Source organism: Ptychodera flava, chromosome 2 (assembly GCF_041260155.1).
Source record: "Ptychodera flava strain L36383 chromosome 2, AS_Pfla_20210202, whole genome shotgun sequence".
Lineage (NCBI taxonomy): Eukaryota > Metazoa > Hemichordata > Enteropneusta > Ptychoderidae > Ptychodera > Ptychodera flava.
Window position 1 is genome coordinate 46,202,704 of NC_091929.1, and position 26,182 is coordinate 46,228,885.

The 26,182-nt window shown below is 39.6% G+C and overlaps 1 protein-coding gene across 1 annotated transcript in view; it reads right to left on the reverse strand.

Annotated features, from left to right (window-relative positions):
• The window catches only part of LOC139122507 (myosin heavy chain, clone 203-like), a 97,405-nt gene extending 73,272 nt beyond the window's left edge, over window positions 1-24,133 (reverse strand). Inside the window, exons 1-2 of the mRNA XM_070687952.1 lie at window positions 24,007-24,133; window positions 19,055-20,336 (exon numbers count right to left, since the gene is read on the reverse strand). Coding sequence (XP_070544053.1) covers window positions 19,055-20,323 — 1,269 coding nt within the window. The 5' untranslated portion in view covers window positions 20,324-20,336; window positions 24,007-24,133. The remainder of the gene's footprint in view (window positions 1-19,054; window positions 20,337-24,006) is intronic.
• Window positions 24,134-26,182: the final 2,049 nt, after the last annotated feature.

The window sequence follows — 26,182 nt, forward strand, 5'->3', positions numbered from 1 at the left end:
TGGACTACTATGGGACAGTCTCATAGGACAGGTGTCGCATTCCTATTGGACTACTATGGGACAGTCTCATAGGACACGTGTCGAATTCCTATTGGACTACCATGGGACAGTCTCATAGGACAGTGTTACATTCCTATTGGACTAATATGGGACTGTCTCATAGGACTTTGTCTCAAAATACTATTGGACAATCCTATCGGACTGATTGCTATTGGAGACGTGGTGTTGATTGTCGACAACACAGTGCCGAGGAACTCCTGGTCCATGGGCAGAATCACCGAAGTGATGAAAGACAAAAAGGGACTCATCAGGTTTGCAGAAGTCAAGACCAGAGCGACTACTCTACGACGTCAGGTGGATAAATTGTGTATGCTCCAATAGGACTTTTTTGTAAGGGAAAAAGTAAATATTGAAGGGGCGAGAAACGAAGTGGTGACTCAATTCACATGACTTGAATTTGAACTATGGCCAAATAAGGGGATGTTGATTTCGACTGTAACATTCAGGTCTCCTAATTGTGTAGATGTGACTCAGAACAATCATAAATCCAATATTCTAAACTGGTCAAAATTCAATCTAACTAAACAAACATGAATGATATACTGTTCATATATCGTACTAAAAAGAAAAGATTAAAGCTCTTAGCTGTTCTTGTGTCCTTCAAATGAATCTTCGATGGCATCGGCGTCCAGGAGCGCACACAATTTATCCAACAGACGTCGTAGAGTAGTTCGCTCTGGTCTTGACTTCTGCAAACCTGATGAGTCCCTTCTTGTCTCTCATCACTTCGGTGATTCTGCCCATGGACCAGGACTTCCTCGGCACTGTGTTGTCGACGATCAACACCACGTATCCAATGTTGAGGTTTCTTCTGATCTCAAGCCACTTCTGTCTCTCTTGTAGCAATGGGAGATATTCCTTCATCCATCTTCTTCAGAATATATCTGCGAGGTACTGCATTTGTCTCCATCGACGGCGTACGTAGTTGTCATTCTTCTGAAACAAGCCGGATGGCAGGGCCTGTTTTAGTTTCAGCATCAACAGGTGGTTGAGTGTTAATGCCTCTAGATCGTTCAGATCTTCTGACAGCCTGGTGATTGGTCGGCTGTCAATTATGGCTTCCACTTCACAGAACAATGTTTGGAGTATTTCATCTGACATGCGAAGTGGTTGTTCTTTGAGCAAGGAAAAGATGATTTTCCTTATGGTTCTGATGTGACGCTCCGATACTCCTCCAAAGTGGGAACCTTCTGGGAGGTTGAATTCCCATTTGATGTCTTGTTGGTGGAGCATCTCAGTTGTCTTCTCTTGGTTCCATCTCCTGATACTCTCCTTCAGCTCTTTGTAGGCTGCGACGAAGTGAGTCCCATTTTCTGATCTGATAGGACCTAACTTGTCCTCTTCGTGCTCGAATCTTCTGATGGCGTTGATGCACAAATCTGTGTCTAATGAGCAGGCTACTTCTAAGTGTACCGCACGAGTCGCCATACATGTGAAGATCGCTCAATACCTCTTCTCAGTGACACGGCAACGTTTGACCGCCATTGGTCCAAAGTAATCTACACTTGTGCGAGTGAATGGTGGCTCTTCGGGGATGATGCTGTCGTTTTGAAGGTCTGACATCTTCTGCTCACAAACATTCGCTCTATATTTTCTACAGATGACACATTGTTTACGAGGTTGCGGATTGCTGTAGGCACCTGTAGAATCCAATATTTCTCTCTTAGCTTTGCCAGCATCGAGTTCCTTCCAAGATGTCCGACTTTTTTATGGGTTTCTTGGAGTATGATTGTTGACACTGGTGAGTCTTTAGGCAGCACTATCGGGTGCTTGCTGTCTGGTGACACTGAGGCACGTTTCAGGCATCCGCCAACTCGTATTATTCCTTTATCCAAAAATGGGTCAAGCTTATATAATGGGCTGTATCTCCTGACTTGCTTCTTTCACTACACAGAAGTGCCATTTCATCTGGAAAATGCTTTCGTTGCACATACTTCATTATGGTATCTTTTACCCTTTGCAGATTCTCTAGTGAAACAGGTGGGATTGTTGTTTCACAGCTTTTCTGGCTGGTATCTGCATTAGTGTCTTCATCGCCTTGTTTTATTTTGTGGCATTTATCTTGAAGGTTTTCTTTGCTAGCAGGAACCATTCACTATCTTCTTTAGTTTCATCATGCTGGAACAGCGTAGTAAGATCTTTTCTGCCCCAAACTCTTGTTCTACTAGTACTTTGCTGTACATGGACGCTTCCCGCTTGACTTCTGGTCTTTATTACATAGCTCTCTGGAGATGTCCTGTTGTGTAGGCCATTCGCTTTCTCGTTTCCACAGGTAATCTGGTCCTCGCAGCCATCTTTTGTTTTGCAGGAACTTGTCTACTGTCAGTCCCCTAGATGCGTCGTCTGCTGGGTTGGATTTCATGTCGACGTACTTCTACCGTTTACTATCTGAACCTTCACATATAATGTTGATCCGGTTGGCTTCGAAGGTGTGGAATCGGGAGGTTTCATTGGCGCAGTACTTAATCACTGATGTGCTGTCTGTCCAGAAGTATATCTTGTGTTTTTAATGTCAGTTCTTCCTCCAACATTCTGTCGATTCTCATGGCAACTGTAGCTGCTGTCAGTTCCAGGTGGGATGGTTATTTTCTTCAGTGGTGCAACCCTTGCTTTTCCCATAAGGAAGGCGCAGTGAATTCTTCCGTTTTCATTTATGAGTCTAATATACGATGCGACACCGTATCCATATTCACTGGCATCAGAAAAGTGATGTATTTCACATACCTTGACTTGCGCCAAAGTCTGCTGGTTTGTAGCACCTCTGAGCTGATACATTTTCTAGTTTGTAAGATCTGAAAGCCATCTTTGCCATTTCTTCCGATCGTCTTCTTTGATCTTTGCATCCTAGCCAATACCTCTACCAACAAGTCTTGAAGTAGTATTCTTGCAGGTAGGATGAAGGAGCTGCAAGTCCAATGGGATCATATACTGAGCTGATAATTGATAGACTATATGCCTCTTCTTGTTGCAGGCCGGTTTTCAATGTTGATCTGGAATCCTGTTTTGTAAGACTCAACCAACCATGAAGTACCTAGGGCACGCTCTACTGGTAGGCAGTCGTATTCCAGCTTTAGGTCTTTGATTTCCTTAGCTCTTTCTTCTTTTGGTATAGTCTCCAATACTTCACGGCTGTTGCTCACCCACTTCGTTAGACGGAAACCGCCCTTCTTGCAAGCAGCAGTCAGATCTTGTGTCAACTTGATTGCCTTCTTCGCATTCTCTACGGACTTGAGGCAGTCATCTACGTAGAAGTCTCTGTTTATTGTGTTGACAACTTCCTTGTTGAATAGGTGGCTGTTGTCTTCGGCCATCTTGTGTAGTGCTGTGTTCGCGCAGCTCGGGGATGATACTGCACCAAACAGGTGAACCATCATTTTATAGACTCTGGGAGGGCTTTCTATTGTTTCCATCTGGCAACCAATAGAAGCGTAGACAGTCACTGTCCTCTTCTTTAACCTTTACTCTGCGGAACATAGCCTCTACGTCTGCCATCAAAGTGATAAGTTCCTGTCAAAATCGTAATAAAACTCGTAGTAGATTTTTCGTCGGATCCGGTTCTTGCAGTAGTAGGTAGTTCAGTGACACCCCTTGGAACTTCGCTGAACAGTCAAAGACTTCATTCTTTGGATAATATACTCCATGGTAGGGTATATACCACATCTTTCCATCCTCTCGATCTAATTTGTCGTTAGGGACTTGTATTGCGTATCCCTTCTCAATTATGTCTGCCATGAACTTCTGGCAGTCGGCATGGAACTTTGGGTAGTTTCTCAACTTCCAGGGGATCCATCCTACGTGTGTTTTGCATGCGTGAGGGGTTGAGTCCAGACCACGTATCGTTTCCAGAGGGGTAAATACTGCTGTTTCTCAGGTACCTATCATCAGTCCTATTTAGGCATCTATTCTTGGAAGCCTTATATCCTTCAAATGCGGCCATCTCATGAGATCTTCTTGACAGGGAATGTAGTCTTCAGACATGTCTATCTCTGGTTTAGTGTATCACTGTTTTCAGCTCCATCTGTGGCTCTCAACTGTCTAGGTCGTAAACTTCTATACCTGTGACTTTGTCGCAGGTGTGGCTCCCTAAACCATTCACTGACACAGGAAGTAAATACACTCTATGACACAGGAAATTGGAAACAGGAAGTAACTTACAGGAAGTAATACTCCCTCTGAGATGATGCAGGGGTCAAAGGTCAATAGTGGGATGGTCACGTGACTCACCTCAGTAAACGCCCTCTTACGGTGACTGAACGTTTACTTTTGTTGACAAAATCTCACTTGCATTAAAGCAGTCTTGACATAAAGGGGGAGTTCAACAAGGATGATTTTTACATATGTGCTAGCTTTGTGGTCACTTACTCCGGAAAAGCTATTTTTGCCATTTATAACTCGCAAGATTTTTTTTACAAAAAAGGATAAAAATTGTACAGGAAATTGCCAATGTAATTTGAATCATGGGAAAAAGCGCCTAGCTGGGAGCTTGCATAATGTGATACGGAAGGGACCATTTTCCCATGGGTATGGCATTGTCCACTCACCGATGCTTAAACCAGGCTGTGCGTATTTACATAACTTTTGTTTATACTGAGTATCCTTGCATTAGCAATGATTCACTTATAATAAACTGTCCACTGTCAGATTTTGTGTTGCTGTTTACTACCGTGTTACTGTGAGTGGACAATGTTGGGGCCATACCCGTCCGGAGATAGTCCCTTCCATATCACATTAGGCAAGCTCAAAGCTTGGAGTTTTGTTTTCATGATTCAAATTACATGGGCCACTTCCTGTACTATTTTTATCGTTTTTGTAAAAAATCTTGCAAGTTATAAATGGTGAAAATAGCTTTTCATGGGTAAATGACCACAGAGCTACCACATATGTAAAAATCACCCTTGGTGAACTTCCCCTTTAACGAGTGAGTGATTAGCTGCTTTGAAACAATCCCTAACTCAAAGTTGCATAAGAATACAATCATTAAAACTACTTTAACTTAAAAGTCTCAAAACGATGTAGTATAAACGTAATCAGAGTCCGTTGAGTGTGTCCATTAATGTTCATTGTTTGCATACTTCAATGAGTCGTTGGCCCTATGTTAGGCACACGTGTTAACAGTCTCACAATGGAATAAGGCTATTCAATGTTTCTTCAAGAATGTCTGCTTAAGTCACAAAAGAATCAACTGAATCGTGGCTTACCGATTTATGTGGGCTATGTAAGACTAACACATCAACAGGTTCAAAGCTGTTCCATCAAAATGGTCTTTGCAAGGAATCTTAGCGATAACTATAGCTCTTCACCTCAAGACATCCGTATCTTGAGGGTGTCTTAACTTTACTGGCTCAAAAGCAAGCTTGAAATGGGCACATGCGTGCATTGCATAATACAAAAGATAAACATTGAAGGGGCGGAAATGAATGGTGACTCATTTCACATGACTTAGAATTTAAGCTATGGCCAAATAAGGGGATGCTGATTTGACCGTAACAGTCATGACAGGAAAATTGCTTTGAATAACAGTTCTACAGTAACTAATGGAAGAAACAAACTATTGTGGCAATGAACTGAAATGGCCGGGAAAAATGAGAAAAGTTCCTCGTAGTTTCTATTTGCCAAATTAAGTCTCTGTCGTGTTATTGAATTAATTTATGCATGCTGATTGTATCGTTTCATATATGCAAATGTATCACATGATAAAGTTCCCCACCATCTGCGCATATACGCTCTCCCCACGTGGCATGGCGGATGTGCATGTAGCATGTCTACGTCTCTTGAATAAAGTTTACTTGTTGGTGTTCAACTAAACGTCAGTCGTCCAGTCGTCACTAATATAGAATCGAACCCAAATGTTCACCCAAGAATGCAACATGGTGTCAGGAGTGGGATTCAGCCGATAAACTGCTCCTCATCGCTGGATCCGTGAACGATTGCGACGTGACCTGAGAACACCCATACGTTACGCAGTTACCCTTCATATTGCGCAACATGGCCAAACTCAGTGGGTTACCAACGCCCAAGATGGACTGGCATGCTGCAGATCCCAGCACTGCCCTCGCCAACTTCAAAAGCCTGTGCGAGCTATACTTCGAAGGTCCTCTAGCATCCACCAACGAAAAGAAGAAAATCCGCTATCTATTGATTTGGATAGGGCAGGAAGGTCGAGATATAGCGAAGTCGTGGGAGCTGACAGACGCCGACAAAGATGATCTGAGCAAGCACTGGGAGAAATTTGAGGCGTATCTCAAACCGCACAGTAACTTCAGAGTGGCACGATTCAAGCTGCGCAACCTGAAGCAAGAAGCGAATCAACCGGTTGACACTTTGCATGACAAAGCATCAGACGAACACATGTTAGACACGCTGATCTATGGTATCAACTCGCGTCGTATACAGTCAAAGCTGCTCGAAGCTGGTGAGAAAACCACGCTTCAAGATGCTATCCGTATCGTTCAGTTACATGAGGCTACATCACGCCAGTTGGACGATATAAGCGGTGCACAAGAGACTGTACATGCCGTTCACAACGCACCGAAAAACAAAGGAAATGCTCACCGGGCGAAGGGTGCCAAGAGGCCAAATACACGGTCAGTGGCGGTCCCATCCTCCCGACGTGCAGCAACTATGGCAAGGCTCACAAGAAAGACGAGAGATGCCCCGCCCGAGGATCTACCTGCAGAGGCTGTGGCAAGAGAAATCACTGGGTAAAAATGTGTAGATCACCCTGCAAAGACACTAAACCAACCGCTCGTATTCACACGGTGAAAGAGTCCGATAGAGAAATTACAGCGGATGATGAAAAAGCCGACATTGTCTACTTCCACACGCTCCAAGCAGACATGGCACGCAGAGAGATTGATAGAAACAGCGAGAAACAAGCCTTTGTTACTCTTACTGCCAAATCTGAGCATGGAACTAGAGTCATCAAATGCAAGATAGACACTGGCGCAGAAGGAAATATAATGTCTGCATCAGTGTATCACACGCTTGTGCCTACACAAGGTAGCACAGAGGCATTACCAGGTTTACAACCATCACACACCAGGCTAGTCGCCTATGGAGGTCATACCATTGAGTCGTATGGTAGGTGTTACCTCACGCTATCTCACCGCGAGCGGACTGAACGCTGCCTATTTCACGTGAGTAAATCAGAGGGTCCTGTATTACTAGGCTTACCCACATGCAACGCACTACAGCTGGTTACTTTTCACTACAACATTGACATTGCTGACGATAGTGTTGACCTGATACAAGGTCGGACATGACGTCACAATCATCAAGACCGAAAGGTGACCCCGCTGCGCGAGAAAGAGTACTTCACCAGTACACTGATGTATTTCAAGGGATTGGTCGCTTCAGGGACAGGTATCACATTGAAATTGACCGGTGCGTCCCACCTGTAGTACACCCTCCGCGACGTGTGCCGTTTGCCCTATGAGATGCTCTGAAAAACGAGTTGGATAGACTTGTAAAGAAAGAAATTATCAAGCTCGTCACACAGCTAACCGACTGGGTTAGCAGTTGCATATGTGTCACCAAGAGAAATGGGGAAATTCGTCTATGTTAAGATCTGGAGGACTTAAACCTCGCAATCAGACGACCACACTATCCAACACTGATTTTTGACAAGATAGTCAGTCGACTACAAGGTGTGAAGTGGTTTGTCAGTATTCTCGATGCACGCTCTGGCTACTGGAATATACCGCTAGATGATGAAAGCGCTCTACTGACTACCTTCAACACGCTGTTTGGCAGGTATTGCTATCGCAGACTACCTATGGGACTAAAATGCGCCCAAGATGAGTTCCAAGGACAGATGGATAAGACATTCTGTGACATACCAGGTGTATTCGGAATCAAGGATGATCTTATTGTCGCAGGTTGGGACCAGGACGGTCATGATCACGACGCTACACTTCATCGCGTACTACAACGTGCAAGAGACAAAAATGTACGTTTCAACGATGAGAAGTTGGTGGTACGATGTAAAAGCATCTTATTCTACGGTCACATTATCTGCGAGAATGGCATTTCACCCGATCCGACAAAATGAAGGCCGTCAGAGAAATGAGCCGCCCTAGCGACGTGAAAGACCTGCAGAGCTTTATCGGACTTGTAAACTACCTGAACAGGTATAATACCCTGCTTGGCAGAGCTCACCGCGCCACTACGCGACCTCTGCAAGCAAGATTCGGAATTCATATGGGGTCCTGAGCATGATCGCGCATTTAACCGTATCAAAGCCGAGATCTGTGCTGCATGCAACCTCCCATTCTATGATCCGACAAAGCCGCTGACGCTACAAGTAGACGCGTCAAGCAGAGGGCTAGGTGCCGCCCTCATACAAGACAAACGCCCGATCGCATTCGCGAGTAAAGCGCTGACAGATACGAAACACGCTACTCAAATATAGAAAGAGAACTGCTAGGCATAGTATATGGCCTAGAACACTTCACAAGTACGTCTTTGGTCGACGTGTAATGATTGAGACTGATCACCGACCATTGGTAAGCATCGTGAAGAAAAACATGGCGAACGTCACCCCGAGGCTCGCTAGGATGCTGCTACGCACACAGCCGTACAACTTCACGCTAGAGTATGTCACCGGAAAATGCTGCCGCTAGCCGACGCATTGTCACGCGTTGACCCTGTGAAGGGGAAACGGTGAAAGGCCTTGATGTTACAGTACATGAAATGCACTTTAACGCATCATCTGCATGACTTGATCAGTTCTGTGAAGAAACTTCACGCGACACCGAGCTCATGGCACTACGAGACATCATCATGACGGGATGGCCAAACACGCGCTCAGAGTGTCCCGCCCACCTACTACCATACTGGACGTTTCGGGAGGAGCTAGGACTGTCTGATGGAATTGTGGTCAAAGGCAACAGAATCGTTGTACCTAAGTCGCTACGCAAAATGGTACTAGAGAAAATACACTTGGCACACCAAGGCATAGAGAAATGCAAACTACGCGCTAAATCGGTAGTCTACTGGGTTGGTATGTATAGTGACATCGATAAAGTCGTTCGTCAATGCTCTATCTGTCAGAAATACCAAGCATCACAACCCAAAGAGCCACTATACTTTAATCACAAGAACAGACATTAGAATGAAACAGACGTCATAATGTTGCAGTGTAGAGCGAACAAAAATTCATGTTCTCCTGACACATTATGAAAGACGCAATTCAATGAAAATGACCTACACACGATAGCGTAATAGCAAACGCCGATTTAGCGCTGGGAATCGATTAGGAATAAAAAGGTCACCCACTTTCCTTATCAAGAAATATTGCTTATCGAGAATATACTGACGTTTTGAAGTAGCTGTATAATTTACGGCCGATTCAGGCTAGTTTCTTCGTCAAAGACGACATCACCGTACCCACTCTTTGAGGGGACGCTACGCTGGTATGACGTCATCAACAGCAAACGCCAGCACAACGCGCATCTTTAATAACGTTTCCCGACCGTTTGGTTGAGGGACTGTGATTTGAGAGATGAGACTTCTGGAAGTTGGATGTTCCAGGAACTTCAATCTTTTCCTTTCCTCTTTCCCTGGACAATCCCATGGATTTCAGAACACTGTCTGTGCTGAAAATTTTATACTGGAAACTTGGTTCTTTGGTCTGCGACACCACTGTAGTTGGTGACTTCTATGCCACATTTTGAGCTGTGGTAGTTGGACTGGTTGGATTTGTCACATGTTTGGCAAAACTAACAGTTTTCTTTGGAGATGCTTGGAGTTGATTTTTAAGCTGTCGTACCTGGAACATTTAAAATGGTGAATAGTCTTCATGGCAAGATAAAAATGCCAAAATTCATTAAAATTATCTGCATCTGTCTACCTGCTCTTTACTAAATATGTACTGATGAAGAAAACAGAGCACAAATTAAGGGCTAATGTGCAGCACTGAATAAGATCTGACCCAATTGGGTAGCTGAATCTTACCAATATAATGAAAACAATACAAATAGACTAAGTGGCTGTGAATAGTGAAAATGGACCAATCAGAGAAAGAGCTTATTCAAGCTGCACATCAGCAGGAAATTAAATTAACTATGAATAGCCTAGGGAGTCCATTCCTAAGAATTGTGTTTATGTCCAACACCATGTATGAGGGCGCTCTAACTGTTGTCTCAATCCAGTGAATTTCAGCCATCTTTTCATGAACAAATTGTACATTAATGTTTATCTATACCGGTAGATCACAGACTATGACCTTTACCAATTAAAGGTCAGTTTGTTTTATAATAAGGAAGAACAGCACTGTCTCATATATGCAGACAAGAAAAATTAAAGTTCACAGATTAACCTTCTCACCATATTTCAATTGACCCAGAAACACAGTTATCAATAAGTGACTATGTGGATCATTCACAGTGCATTGACGTTAACAGGTTAAATGACACAGATCATTATAGTGTCAAACTTCTCACAGGAAATATTTTCTAAAGACTGCTTACCACTATCTATACAGTAATTGCTTTAGGAAGTATTATTAGGCCAATTTCTTCAGATTTTACATTTGTTTTATTCACTTTTTTACTGACTTCAAGACAGATGATGGACTTGAAAAGGATTACAATTTAATTTGTCCTTGTACTAGGTCTGTGCTGCGAAAATTTCACAGTTGGGTAGTTGCTAGCCAATACAACTTTACTGCCTGGCATACAAAAAGGCATATGTACAGTCTCTGAATTATCCCATTTGTACATACAACAAGCTAAACTTAACTTTATTGCATTCAGACAGCTGACATGAACTTTAAATACATAACATATATCCATGAATATTGGTATGTAACTGTAATAATTTCTCACTCAAAAAAGATATAACACACCTCATATTCCAGCTGCTGTGATCTCATCTCAGCATCTTTTGCTCTTTGGTCAGAAATCTTCAAAAACTCATGGTGCACATTGCTGGATATCAAGTCAGTTCTGTTGATATCAAAAGCCAAAAATAACCTCTTACACAGGGTTTTACATGACGCGCATTTCTGCGTCCTTTACGCATAAACCGGACGCAGGACCCCTCAAAAACTAACCACGCGTCCCTTGGGACGCAGCAATATCTGTTGCTGGTGTACACCTTGCGAAGCTGCTGAACACGTAAAACACATCCCAGTAAACCTTACCGACCCCGTACTTTAATGGAATGCTCCATAGTGCATTGGCCTCCACTGTTTCATAACCAATGGTAACCGCGGAAACAAATTCTATTGCTGTAAAAAGTTACTTTCAAAATGTAAACTGATTCTTAATTGGTCGATTTCTTGTTTGTGTTGATTAACACATTTTTATGCATCATGGCGGGTCGTGTCAAACAGGCCGATCTGCGAAGGTTTTTCGGCGGCCGCAGCAACCAGCACCATGCAGGTTTGGTCGAGGCCGAAACGGCAGCTACGCCATGCGATACTGATACATCAGGTCCCCCGACCAAGTCAGCAAAATTACGAACATTCAACAGAAGTTGACTCAATAGATTTACTATAAATGGCTTCGATATTCTGAAGAGCGAAACGTCATGGAATGCGGTGTATGTTTGAAAGCGAATGTTACATGCCCGTTCATGGAAGGTTTTTGTAATTTTCAACATTCAACTCTCACTCGTCATCAGGACTCGAAAAGTCATCTCACAAGCATTAAAATCCTAAGCATGAGGACCGGCAGTTGCAGGGTAAGAGCACAGTTACGAGTGGAGTGATACGTAGCGGTAAGAGTAATGAACTCGAGGCGTACGCTGCACAATTACGTACTGTTTACCTGATCGCTAAACGTGACCTTCCATGCGATGTATTCACTGACATCATTCATCTGCAGAATCTGAACGGCTTAGACATTGAATATTACAAACGTCCTCAGATAGTTATGGAGTTTGAAGAGTGTATTCAACGTGCGATCGAGAAGTCCTCGATTGATAGCATACATGCAAGTGACGTCATCGGTATAATGTTGGATGAGACTTGTGTTGTGACATTTCATTCATAAGAAACTTGCAATATATGTTCGATATATTCAGAATGGCGAGGCGAATTTTTCTTTCCTCTGTAACCAGCAAATTACAGATGCCACTGCTGCAGAGATTGAAAACGCCTTGATTGAATTTTTGACTAGGAAAGAAATCTGTGACGCAGCCGTGGACAAAATATATGGACTAGGAACAGACGGGGCGGCCGTAATGACCGGCCGTTTGAACGGGTTGGGTGCAAAATTAAAGCCAGAAATCCCAACCTTGTTCAAGTGCATTGTGTTGCACATTGATTGAATCTTGCTGCTGCCCAAGCAGGCAGAGATATTGAATATTGCAAAGAATATCATAATATAATCCATTCATTGTATAAATACTTCATTGACTCTAGTGTGAGATATGACAAACTTAGGGAATTCAAACTCTGTTGAATGGGAAAACAAAACAAATTACATCTGTTCGCTGGCTGTCGGTCGAATCAGCTGTCAAGATGGTTTTCATCAGTTTTGAGCCAATTGCCTTGGCACTTGCAAGTGACAAAAAAGGGGGAAAGGCTGATGAGCTGTTGAAATTTATCTCTAATTCATTGTGTCTGCTATTCACTGCCTTATTGATTGATGTTCTTACTGTCATTGGAATTTTGAGCCTTACATTTCAGAAAGATTCTGTCACCTCTTATATCAAAAAAAGTGTTCAGTCTACTAGGGACACATTGAATAGAATGACTAATGATTCACACACTGTCAGAGACGTCTTTAATGATTTGGGTGATGTTCCTGGCAATGGTCAGAAAAACACATACAAAAACATTCAAAATACTGACAATCAGCCACTCAGACAGAGGTTCTGTGATGCAAGAGACTTATATCAACAAACTGCTGCAGAATTTAGATAGCAGATTTCCAGATGATGAGATGAATATTCTGGAGTGTTTTGATGTGATTCTCAACCCACACAGATATCCTGAAAATGTGGCCAACCTACCTGACTATGGGGTCAACCAGCTTGATCAACTGTTGATTCATTATAACAATACACCAGGTATTGATGCTGATAGAGCTAGGGCACACTTCCTTGTTTACAAACACTTCACAAGATCTCATAGGGAGGCACTGAATTTTGATATGTATATCAAGCTGTTGCTAACTGATTTTACAGAGGAGTATCCTGATTTTGCCATTCTTACTAAAATTGCTCTTGTCATACCAGTGTCCTCTGCCCCATGTGAAAGGGCCTTTCAGTACAAAATGCCATCAAACAGAGGGCACGAAATAGACTCAATCCTCAAAGGCCTAATAGACTAATGTTCATCAAACTGGTTGGCCCCATCATAGATGATTTTGACTTCATGAACACTGCTAGGTTATTTGCCGAAGGAGCTGCTGGCCGAGTGTGAACTCAAACCTACTGGACTTGCTAGGTGTATGCCATTTCAGAGTATGAAATTACTTACCTTCTTGTCAATTTGACAAATTTGAATATTTGTTCAAATTTCACGTTGTGAACTTGTCATTAAAGTTATGAGATAATATCATGAATAATGTTCTTTGAATTGATCAATGAGGGCCCTCAGTATGAACTAGAATTTTCATGTAGGAATTATTTTAAGAAATATGCAACTATTTGCTGTGTGTTTTAATACTAATTGAACACAGTGAAGACCATGGCATTGATAAACTATAAAACATTTTTGTGAAATAAATTGGGACCCCCATATTTTGATGTAGGACTCCCATTTTCTAACACCAGGAGTCCCAGGGACTCTCAAAAGTTAAAAGTGATGTAAAACCCTGCTTACAACATATGAAATGCTAGATTTCTTTATCTGTTTTAGGACACGTGTTCATTTACCGGTATGCTAGTAAATGCATAACACATGGAATCTACTGAGTGTGTGTATCTGCAAAAGGAAGCAATGCTCCATCTTTGCATACGTGTTAGAAAATAAAACAAAGATAGTCCCAGATATAAATTGAGAATATGGTAAAAGATTTGGAATAAAGAGAAAATACTATCCTTATGTGCATTTATCTAGGTTCTGGAAATTGCAATACAAAATTATTATTTACAAGATTTTAAATCACAGGAAACCCATGTAAAATTACAGAATGTTCCTATGAATTTACACAGAATGTCATGAAGCTCAGATTAAGTAAAAAATTGAGACTATCTCAAAAGCAATATCTGTGATGTCTTGAAGTTTTCAAACACATGCAGAGTTTCTTGAAATTCTGAGACAAATTTTAGAATACCATGGAAATAATTCTTACTTTTCTCTGTTCATTTCAGCCAGCTTATCAAGGAGGTGATTGACCTCCTGCTGTGACCTCAGAAGTTCAGTCTGAACGCCTACCGGTAGTGAAATGAAAACAACAACCAGGGAGAGTTATCTGCAATCCTACCCTGTCAATCAGAGAAGGCCATTTCCGTGACCTCTACGTGACCTTAACATCCTGGTATTTTTGTAGTGTGTAGTATTCAATTTCAACATTTTTACTGTGTCTAAAAGGAAAATTTTTTGTCTGAAAATAAGTTGTAATGGCAATTCAAAGAAGAATTTGTTGGCAATGGTTGTGGTTCAGTCAAATTGGTCAATTCATGTCACTGAAAGTGACAAGATGTCAAAGGTCATGCAGTCTTGTCATTGAAATGTATAATTCACAAACAGGAACCTGTCATTGGTGATAAGACTATCAGGTGTCTGCATTGGTCTGCTCTGTCCCCGATACCATGACCTGAAATTTTCATTGTACATACAAATAGCCAGGCTCTTTTCATATTCAAATTCTGGTCTGTTCAAACCACTTGCAATGGATCCCTGACTAATTTTATCAGGAGAAAAACATGGGTGTCATTCTTGAACCATGCAGTGCACCCTCACTGTTGCAAACTCTTTTTAGTCAATTTAGGAATTTCTCAGTGTCAGTTCTCTACCAGTTTCTGTGGTGGGTTTATATTTTCCTGCATGACAGAGTATTTTCTGAAGTGAATGGCAAGTGTGAGGTGCTTTATATTTTCAAAAGAATGTCATTTGATGGAGCACCTTGTACAGCTTTTATGCAAGCATTATAACTGACAACCATACCATAAATTCCAATGTACAATTTCAAAATTTGCCCGCATTTTCTTGATAAAAAGTACTGTGCAATAAATATGTAGCAAAAGAGTTGTTGATGTTAAAATATTCACACAACAATACCAACAATGCTGTCAGACAATCTTTTCAGAAAGGAGTGACCTTTGAACTTTTGCTTACAACATTTTGTCTTCTCCTCCATTCAAATGCATCACTCTTTACTCAAATCAGGTCTACACATGTGTAATGCACTTGTGTGGTTGGTAAGATAGAGTGGATGCATATTACTCTAAAAAGCTTGAAATTATGCAAAATATCAACACAATTTTTGAAGGCAACTGTCATTGGAAATATTAACTTGAGAAACATCAAAGTTAACTTAGGTTGACATTTGACCTTGAGCTCTGTCAAGGGAAAAAAGTGTTGGAAATATAAACTTCTGAACAGGATATAAATTTATGGCAAAAACAAATTTTTTCCTCTCTTACCTTCCAGTTTTTCTGAGCCTCTGCTGATTTTGATGTTGCTAGTTTGGCTTCCAACAAGTAATCCACCCCACTGAAGTAACAAAATAAGACACATGTTAAAAAGGCTTATAATATCACAATTGAGTCAAAATCCAAATGATATTTATACGCTGTGGTGACACGAGTGAGTAAATCCAGGGCTCTGAGAAGACCTGACATTCCCATGTTTGTCTCAGATCAGTGGTTTTGCTGTTACTCTGGTCAGACCGACCAGAGAATATGAATGTGCTTGAATGGCTAGGTGTGTCTACAGGAATGCTGGAACATTAGATTTCAGGACCAATTTACTCAACTTGAGAGCAAATTGCAAAATAGATTTGTCCTCTGAGGCAAATAATATGACACACATGACTGTGACATTATTTGTACATCATATTTTATGTTTAAGTCCATGCATGATGGTTTGATGTCATCAACCACTGTCTGTCACTACATGTGTGATATGACAGTTGAAAAATCCTGATTACTGCAGATGACCTGGCTGTGAATCTTGATTGCAAACACAGAATTGCAAATTTTGATGTATTTTGCACTATTTTGTTCTGTTTGCAGAATATAATCACAGGTTCTTCAACCAAAATGTCCAAATGCCTATCATTCCACGGGTATTTGTCACCTAGCAGGTCTGAATAACGTAATGGCCAATGTAATTCTTGACAACTTAATTTCAGTCTGGACTACATGGATAAAGGCCACTGTGAATTTATTCTGCTCACAATGCCAACAATTACATTGCACCTTCAGTGTACATAATGCATTTTATTAGCCTGAATAATTCTCTGTAATCCCCAAAACCTGTTTGACTGAAATACCGGTACTATACACACTGGTCTAATGGAGGAGAATTCTATTGGTATTAAATATTCCTGTCGTGATCACGATTAAAACTTGCAAGCAGTCATGATAGTCTTGTCTCTTACTTTTAGAGTGATAAGTCAAATTGTTGTTGACCTTAAATTTTCTCCTCTACTAAAGAATACTGAACTTGAATTACAAAAACCTAGATTACAAAATTAAAGTTTGAAAACCTCACAGCAAAGACTGAACAGTAATCCAGCGTCATGCATAATAATCTCTATGACCTAGCCATGCCATTCATCAATGTGAATTTGTGAACAATAATCGAAATATAGTTTATATCATTTACATTGCACATACAGTGTGTTTGTCTCACATACCGAGCTGGACCAAGTCACTGAAATTAAAACCACATGTAGTGGTGAAATCTGTCTGACTCTAAGTACTGTACTACATTTTGATCATCATACACATGTTTTTCTAATCCACTTCCTCATTGATGGTGTGTTTGTGTCTACTGACCTTTTGATAAACCTGATTTTATGGTGATTATCAAATGACGTGACCTCAATATTTGGGTTAACAGGGATTATATAAATACATTTAGGGCGGCACAAACAACACTTTGTATTTCTGTTTGCACAGTAACGCTGGCAACGGAAACATTTTGTTACTGGTACATGTATCTTGACACAACATGTCACCGAATAAAATGAACATTAGACCTTTTGAAGTAGTTCGTATTTTCTATCTGTTCTTCCATCTTGAAAACCTGAAGAAAAAATAAAATAATGAAATATGATTGGAAAGGGAATTCATTCAATCTGATAAAAAGAGCTAGAATGGTCTTTTCTGATGAATGTTGTTTATTGATAAAATGACAAATATTTACATATTTTATGATCTAACAGTACACATTTTATTTGTCAAAATTAACTGGTTTGTTTGTGATAAAATTTTCAAAAACAAGACAACAGACTAAAGCCAGATTGCCAGAATGACAGTTAAAAATATTGTTTTTCTTCCTGCCAAAGGTTATCTAACATTAATCTTACCCTTTGAGTGTCAGTCAGTGTTTGTCCCCCTTACAAAATATATACCCCGGTCAATTTTTTTCACATTTTTGCCAAAGTTTTGATAAAAACTGAAGCCAATGAAATGTGATGTCCATTTGCTTCAAAATTAACGACATAATTGCAGAAAAAATTCATAAAAAATTGATGAAATGTTGAACTTAATTTTTTGCGGCAAAAATACTGCACTCAAGGGTTAACATTCATGCTGATGATGTCACTAGTCTGTGACCTAAACCAGAGATGTCATGGTGTAATGGTTGAGCTATTCATTTTGTTTGTTGATAAGTGGGACTCAAATACATCTCGCAGCTGTCATCACAGTGCTGTGCCTGTAACAGCGGTTATAGTAGCTTTTCAGCAAGGCCATTACTGTAATTTTGGTGACTTTTCCTCTATTAACTTAGCTCAGTTATTGAATCACTCTCCTTAAGAGTGTGGATTTGGCCGATTAGTTTTGACTGCGATGTCTTATATAATGCTAGGTGTGCTTTATGGGTTCAAATCTGATCAAAGATCTACTAAATTTTGTCAATAATCTACTCCAAAAAAAGTTACAAAAAACCCTTGCCTTGTCAACGTAGAGCATATACACTTAAAATGCATTGTTATTGGTTGCATCTGAATCATAGTCCAGACCAGAATTGACTTGTAAACAATAACAATGCAGTCTACACATGTACAGACTGAGTTGACAAGATGAATACTGTGTATCCCAACATGCTTTGGGTAGCAGAACTAGATAGTGTTGTTGATATAGAAAACAAAAATACTGGAAAAGTCATCAAAAGTAACAGCTACCAGTACTGACCCTTGACAAGTGCAATACACTGCATAGCCAGACAGCAGCATTTCTACCTTACTGCACAGTCTCAATGGATGCAATATCAATAATTATGATGCAGGCAACTAGCCATTTTTAGCGATATATCGTCTCAATGTAATAATGGACCATGTGACCCTACTGGAGTGTAGTACTAAAGATGGAAATATTGATATTAGAACGTCTCAATGTTAGAAAATTAAGACTATCAAAAGTCATGAGTTTCTTACCATTTGTCTTGCTCCTTGAAGACTTTGTTCAAGCTCTTCAACTCTCATTTTATATTCTGATGACACCTTCCTGGCATTTGTTAACTCTGCCTAAAGTTCAGAAAACAAAAGATTACACACAGAAAATTTAGAAAAGGAGCATTGCCATTTTGGCGTCACTTTTTCATACATTTAAACATATTAAAAGAATTTTAACAGACAAAACTGACATAAAAAGGTAACCATATTACACATAAATATTTGCAAAAACACCAATTGATGTGCTAAATATATGAACTTTGACCTGTGTTACCATGACAACAACAGTATAAGCTCTGCTGTATATGTGACATGTTATAAAGTTTTACAGAAAATATGGCAAGGCAGATAAAAATTAGAATTGTAGTGCTACACATTATATTATATCCCACTACTTCTGTCTGTGCCATCGTAAACATTAAGAGTGGTATGATAATGTTTTTTTTTCAATATGAAGTTAACAGCATGGTTACCTTCATATCAATGAGTTCATTCTGAACAGTACACGTTGATGTTCTTTCAAGAAGTAGCTGCTGTCTCAAGTCCCTGGATTCCTGTTCCACAATGGAGACAAGTTTCTCCAGCGCCAACCTTTGACCCTGTTCCCGTTTTAAATCCAAGGATAGCCTCACTGACTCCGGAGTTGAGAACTGGCCACACTTGCAGCATTCTGTGAATATCTGAAGAGTCTGGGTTTCAGAGTGGGAATGGCTGATGGGTTCCTCTGGAAAGTTTGTTGCCACTGTCTGCATTGTCGGGGAGATTGTCTGTGTTTCTGCATGCTCTGATTTTGTGGGTCCACCATCGACGTTTTCTGTCTGAGCTGCAACTTCAATCTTCTCCACTGATGCAGACTCACAGGACAGAGAGTGAATTTCAGAACCACATGTGGAGACAAATCTCTGTTGGCTACTGCTTTCCTCATCAATAATATTTGTCTTATCTATCTTGCAAGTTACCTTGGATAGTGTTCGACCAGTAGTACTGTCTGAAGTCTTGGTTTCATCAACAACTAATTCAACATTGTTAATGTCCTGGACCTCTGCAGATTGAGATAATTCATGTTCTGTTGTATGCACACTACAACTATCATTTTCTAACCCTGCCTTTCCTGTAGATTTTTCAACAGTATGTCCAACTACAAATTCAAATCCCAGTCTATCCAAATTCTGATCTTCACTATCTGTTACACTGTTCCTATTGGCTTTGTTTTCCTCATGATGCAGTTCAGCATGTTCCATTGCTTTCATCAACTGCAATTTTTCACCAGCCTGTCTCTCAAATGGAGCAATCTGCTGCCAATTCTGAGTGGATGTCTTACTCCTATCTGAAGACTGTTTCAACAAATTTGACATCATTTCAGTTTGTTGTCCTTTTTCTGGTTCTGCAAGATTCACAGTACCTTCAAATGTTTCTGGTACTTCTCTGACTGAGAGATCCCCAAATTTCTCTGACAATCCCACCAGGTCATCTTGACGGCATTTCTCCATCAAAATTCTGCCTCTTTGCCCATTTTCAAATCCAGCCTTATCTGGATGTTCCAGTAACATTTCCTGTTCAATCCCAAGATGCTGTGCTGAACATACACCGACACTGCCACTTCCTGTGACCTTTGACCTCTCTTCCATGTACCTTGTCTCAGCATATTCACATAGCTTCAATTGCCACAATTTCTCAGCTTCTTGCTTTTCAAACACATGCACTGTCATTCTTGATGCCATTATCTGCACTGGTCCAGTCATGCACAGCGGTGTCCTAAAAAGAAATCAGTTCCTCATCAGTATAGTTTATATCTCAAGGTTTTCTTCAAATTTTAAAGCTATGGAGGCACTTGATCCAATTTGTTGCTGGTTTCTGAGGAATTAAAGACAACTTTTTCATCAATTAGGCTTGAGAAACTTACATGACTAAACCTAACATTGTTAATAAACATGATTGAGTACTATAGCACACTGTATGAACCAGCATAATAAAAATTTTGATCTTTTTATCATAAATGCAACCTCAAATGTATATCAAATTTCTATTTATATGGTTGGGACAAGCTGTACCATTATAGTATACTACCTGTACGTTCTTATGATCAATAAATATATATATATACAATATATAAATAAGAGGAACCACACATTGCAGGAATGCAGAGATGTATGAAACTCCTGTAACAGATATGTATTTGAAGTAATCTGTATCTGGTAATCTGCTTTTGGCATAATTAGCACTGTTATGTAATTTCAAATGAGGACATCTTTGTAATTTAATATACATATATATATATATATACATAGAATATATATATCTAGGCCTATATATATATATATATATATATATATATATATATATATATATATATATATATATATATATATATATATTGCAGAAAGCAGAGCATTATATAATAACAATACCGTCAAGGACACTATGTGCTCACATTCGGTTTAAATTGGTCCATTTGAGAAATATTTAAACCAGAAAAAACAAGAATGACAAAAGCAAATAAGGTCTCCAACTTAGGTACTGGAGGTCATTTTTAGGAACTGCATATCAACTTCTATAGCAATGGAGAAGCAGATCCTAAATACATAAGCAAATGTCAACAACAAAAAACAGAGAAGGCTTGATAAAAAGAAAAGGTGGGAGTGGGCAAAAAATGCACAAGGGATCTGGTAAAAAAGTAATGCTACATCATCAATCTTCTAGACCCTACCCCCTCCTGAATATCAAATGTTCCACCCCTTGGTATTACATAAGACCAAATGACAGGAAGTACATTTACAACCTTGGAGATTTTTTAATTAATGCCATGAGTGTTATCATTCTAATGTAAACAGCACTTAAGGTAGTTACAGATAGTGAAATGCCTTCCACTGTGGGCGGTGATTACAACATCTGGAATTATCCTGGATCCAAATTTCTCATCAGTTCTTGTATGTCTTACATAGAAAAGTTGCAAAAATTGGTCCAAAATGAAAAAAATCACCTCAGCTTTGTTTTATGGATCAAATTTTCCTACAAATTGATACCAAATATGACAAAATTATGTTCACAGCCTTTAAAATTATCTCACAACATATCCTGGGTTGGTGTAGGTCATTTAGGTCACAAACTGAGAAAATTACCTGAAATATACAAATTTTGGGGTTTCCCAACACTTTGAGCAGAAAATTTATCTAATAACATCTTTCGGGACTTTATACCAAATTACAAAGCTATCAAACAGGGGACTTTATACCAAATTACAAAGCTATCAAACAAGTAATTTTGAGATAAAGTTTTCTTGACCAAAAATGACAATATTGTCTTAAAAATACAAATTTTTATATTTCAGGAAAATTTCCACATATCTAACTATTGTCATCTCTGTACGTCTGTGTACCAAATATGAAAGCTGTCTATCCAGGGGTTTTAAAAAGGAAATACTGTTTAAGATTTTTTGACCAAAAATGACAAAATTGCTCAAAAATAGTAATTTTCCCAATTTTGTCATAATTTCAATAAATTAGAAGAGTGACACCCTTGCAAAGATCCAACCCAAATTTGAGAGCCATTGGGCTGGCGGTTTCAGAGAAGAAGAATTTTTACTGAAAATGAGAAAATCACAAAAAATTCAGCAAAAATACAAAATTAAGGATATCTTCACAATATTCATAAACTGTATGAGGTTCACCTAAGGTACTTGCACACAAATTTTCAAAGCAATCAAAAAGCGGTTCTTGAGTTATTTATTCTTACCATTTTCACATTTTGTAAGCTCATTTGCATAATTTTGGCAATGCAGACTTCATTTGAACAAAATCCCATCTATAGCCCAGGATGCATCCACACACCAAATACCAAGCTGAAACGGCAGCGGTTTGTGTGTTTTTGATGTTGACGGACATACTGTACGTACATACATACATACCGGTACATACATACATACATACATACACACATACATACAGACGCCATCGACTTCAGCCTATACGATAAACTAACATTGGTATAACCAAATGTGAGCTAACAAAAATTACTTCAAATACAGATTAACAATATCTGTTACTTAAGTTTCATGAATCCTGCAATCTTCAAACAAGCAGTGAAAGGATTTGTAGCTAGAAACACTCATTCATATGTTTTGGACGTACCATTCTATATGCAGGTGGTGCTAAAATTTAATAAATAGTAATTGTTTTGGTGGCAACACTTTGAACCCAGCTCAGAGCGTTTGTTTAACAGTGTAGATTTGTAAGCGTTGATAACGTGCAGCTTTTATGACATTCAAAGATTACATTGCTTGCTTAACTGTTAGAGTACCTCAATGCTTTATCAGAGTTATGAATGGATACGAATTAATCGTGAATTGAACACTTGATTCATACTTTTTAAGTTGCATACCAACTTTAACAGCTCTTTACTGTTTTTGTATTTTTCGTTACAGAACAAGTGCATGTGATTATGTGAAGCACGTCTCGTGTGTGTGTATATGTATGTATGTATATATATGTGTGCGTGTGGTGTGTGTGTGTGTCGATATATAAACACCTTGCATATATATATATATATATATATATATATATATATATAAACAAACACACATGTTTGTGTATATATATATATAAACAAACACACATGCCATTTTGATATATATATATATATATATATATATATATATATATATATATATATATATATATATATATATATATATATATATATACAAACATGTGCCATTTTTTCGATGTGATTAGTTATATACATACATGTACAGACATATACATACATACATAACTGCTACACGCACAAATACATACACACACTCACATACCAGTACCCATGCATACCGGTATCGGTACATGTATTAATGCACATAAGTGCAATCGTGTGCATACAATACCCTCCAAGTTTTGGGTTACGAATTTTTGTATCAGAGTTATGAATGGAAATGAGTTAATTGTGAATTGTCGCTGTCAAACAGAGTGAACGATTATCAATTATCTGACAACATCCGGGAAAACATGCAGCCTGCGACAATTTACAGGTCCTGCGCATGGTGGGTGTATCTGTTGCCTATACGCCTGGTCAGGTCAGGTGATATTCCTAGCTGCTATATATGATGATCGACCAGGTGTCCACTGAGTAAGCACTAGTAGTAGTTGTCTCGGGTATATTACCAAACTCGTTCGAGTGTGATGCACAATGTCACTCTCAAAACATGTTTGAATGACGGTGTGTTAAGTTGTAATGTATTTTCGCCTCCATGGTTCTGTTTGCTAAAGCGTCGATACTCGATAGCGAGTTGCAAACTTAAAAACTGAAGTCATGAAGATTGTTCACAAACTTATTCGCAGATCCTAAATACAACGACAAATACTTGGCAACTAAAAAACACTCTCTCGAATCTTCCTTGCGGATGAGACCAACTGTACTAGATAAAGAACATTACCTGATCACATATCCTGCAAATACGCATGCCACCACTTCCGTATTTTTGTGACTTCATCTAAGAAAATCTGTAGAGGGCGCCCCTCTGTTCTCGGTGCTCGTTCTGTGCAGCTCTCTCGGGATCTGGGTAGTGTGTGGAAAGCCAACAATGTCAGATTTGGTGAGGAAGCCTTCACACACTTGTGTACATTAATTACTGATTCAGGGGTTTCATTAAGAGCCGGCAGCCGGCGAAATTGACCGGTTACTCTCACGATTTCGCCGGCTACTTTTTTGGAAATTTGAACTCTCCCATAGCTAAGATATGTTTTACCTTCAGAAATGATACGGACAAGTTTCATAAGCTGTGTAATCAAACTTTTCAACGGCTTTTATGTGAAACAAAATTTAGAAGACGAGCGACTACTACGATCGCCTTGTACTACGATGCAGCACGGTCTTGCGTATACTGCCTCAATAAAAATCGGAATTGCAATTGACGATTCTATTGGCTACCTGAATTGCTGATTCCTATTTGGTGACCTTTATATACGCTAATGAAAACGTGCATACTACACCTGTCGGCCGTCGTTAGCTCAACTCAAAATGGTCGATGAACAAATGAAGACGGAAGCGATCGCAAGGTCAAGCTTCGCTGTACGATCCTCGGTTTTGAAGTGGACCAAGAAACAAGAGAAGGATAATTTACCTGGATTTAAACTGTTTTCGAAGGCAATGACCTGATTTTTTTCTCACGAAAAACATTCCGATTACAGTTGGAATTTTAGTAAGCCGATGTGCGTTGCACTGCGGTTGGCGTAATTGTGAAGGAGTATAACCAGCAGGACGTATGATATGTACTGACTGCTCTCCGGTCTATCGACGCCAATAAGAACGTCGCGCAGAGTGGTTACAATACGATCAGACCTCTAAATTCACTTCAAAAGAGTTCGTCAAGTTCAATCCAAATGTGCGCTTCTGCATGAACGTACAAATTTTCATATCCTATATCAAGGTTCTTACTTTGCATACCCATATAGTCAAATAACCTTGAGGATCTTTGATTCTATTTGCGAAATATGGTAATGATTGTCATTTTTTTATCATTATTCGTTATATAAATTATCCTTTTTACCTCCCCAGTGGTATAAAAGTTTTTCATCTACAGATTTCCATACCAAACATCAGGGTTCTTAATTTTAAGCATAACATTATGCATTAATGAAAAGTTTCTAATTTACTGTGCTTAAAATATGAGTTTTTCATCCAGGATGGCATCAACAAGGGGAATTTTCCCCCTTTACCAGAAAATTTCGGGGGCATTTCACCAGTTCATGTGTTCTACTTGTACCTCTAAGGTGTGACTGGCACCATTTCATGGCAGGGGGGGAGTGGTCCCCTTGACAAATTAATTGGGGGTGCCAACATTTCAACAGAGGGGGAATTCCCTATCCCCTATCTAGATGTAACACTGTATAATATCATCTACATATCAAATTTATATCATTAATAATAGTGAATTATTATAGTTTACCTCCTAAAAGCATAGAGGCTCTAAAGACTTCAGTTTTCTTTGTTCAAATTATCGTCAACATTACCACGTTTTATCATTTTTAATTATGAATTATCATATTTAGGCCTAATCTCCCAGGAAAATGGCTTTTATGATATGAACACAAATTGCCCTGGAACACTGCTGACAATTCCCCCGAAAATACTATATAGAAATTCAAGTGACTGTAAGCTGTAAAAAGTAAATTTTAGCTCATTTTTCAGGGTTTCCGGCCTTCGGCCGGGAGGGGGAACACCCCCTCCCGGACCCTCCCCCGATGATGACCGCTTTGTGGTCATGGCAGCTGCAAGCCGACTACTTTTCCATTCTAGCCCCCTACTTCAGAACTGAATGAAACCCCTGCTGATTCAATACAAACATGACCAAAGGCTACTCCGGGAGGCTACTTCAGTTTTACTGTCATTTGCTGGCCGAAAATATGCCATTGACTTTTTGATTATATATCAGTCTGATTTTGGCCAACTCCATTCACAGTTTATAACGTGCTCCATTGTAATTGTTTGCCTTACCACACTCCCTGAGTGTGTTTTTGAGCAATAAAGTAAAGTTAATAAAGTATTTATTCGTTTGAAGCCAAAAATAGGAGGATGACAAGAGACAAAACAGGAAAGTCCAGTAAAAATTC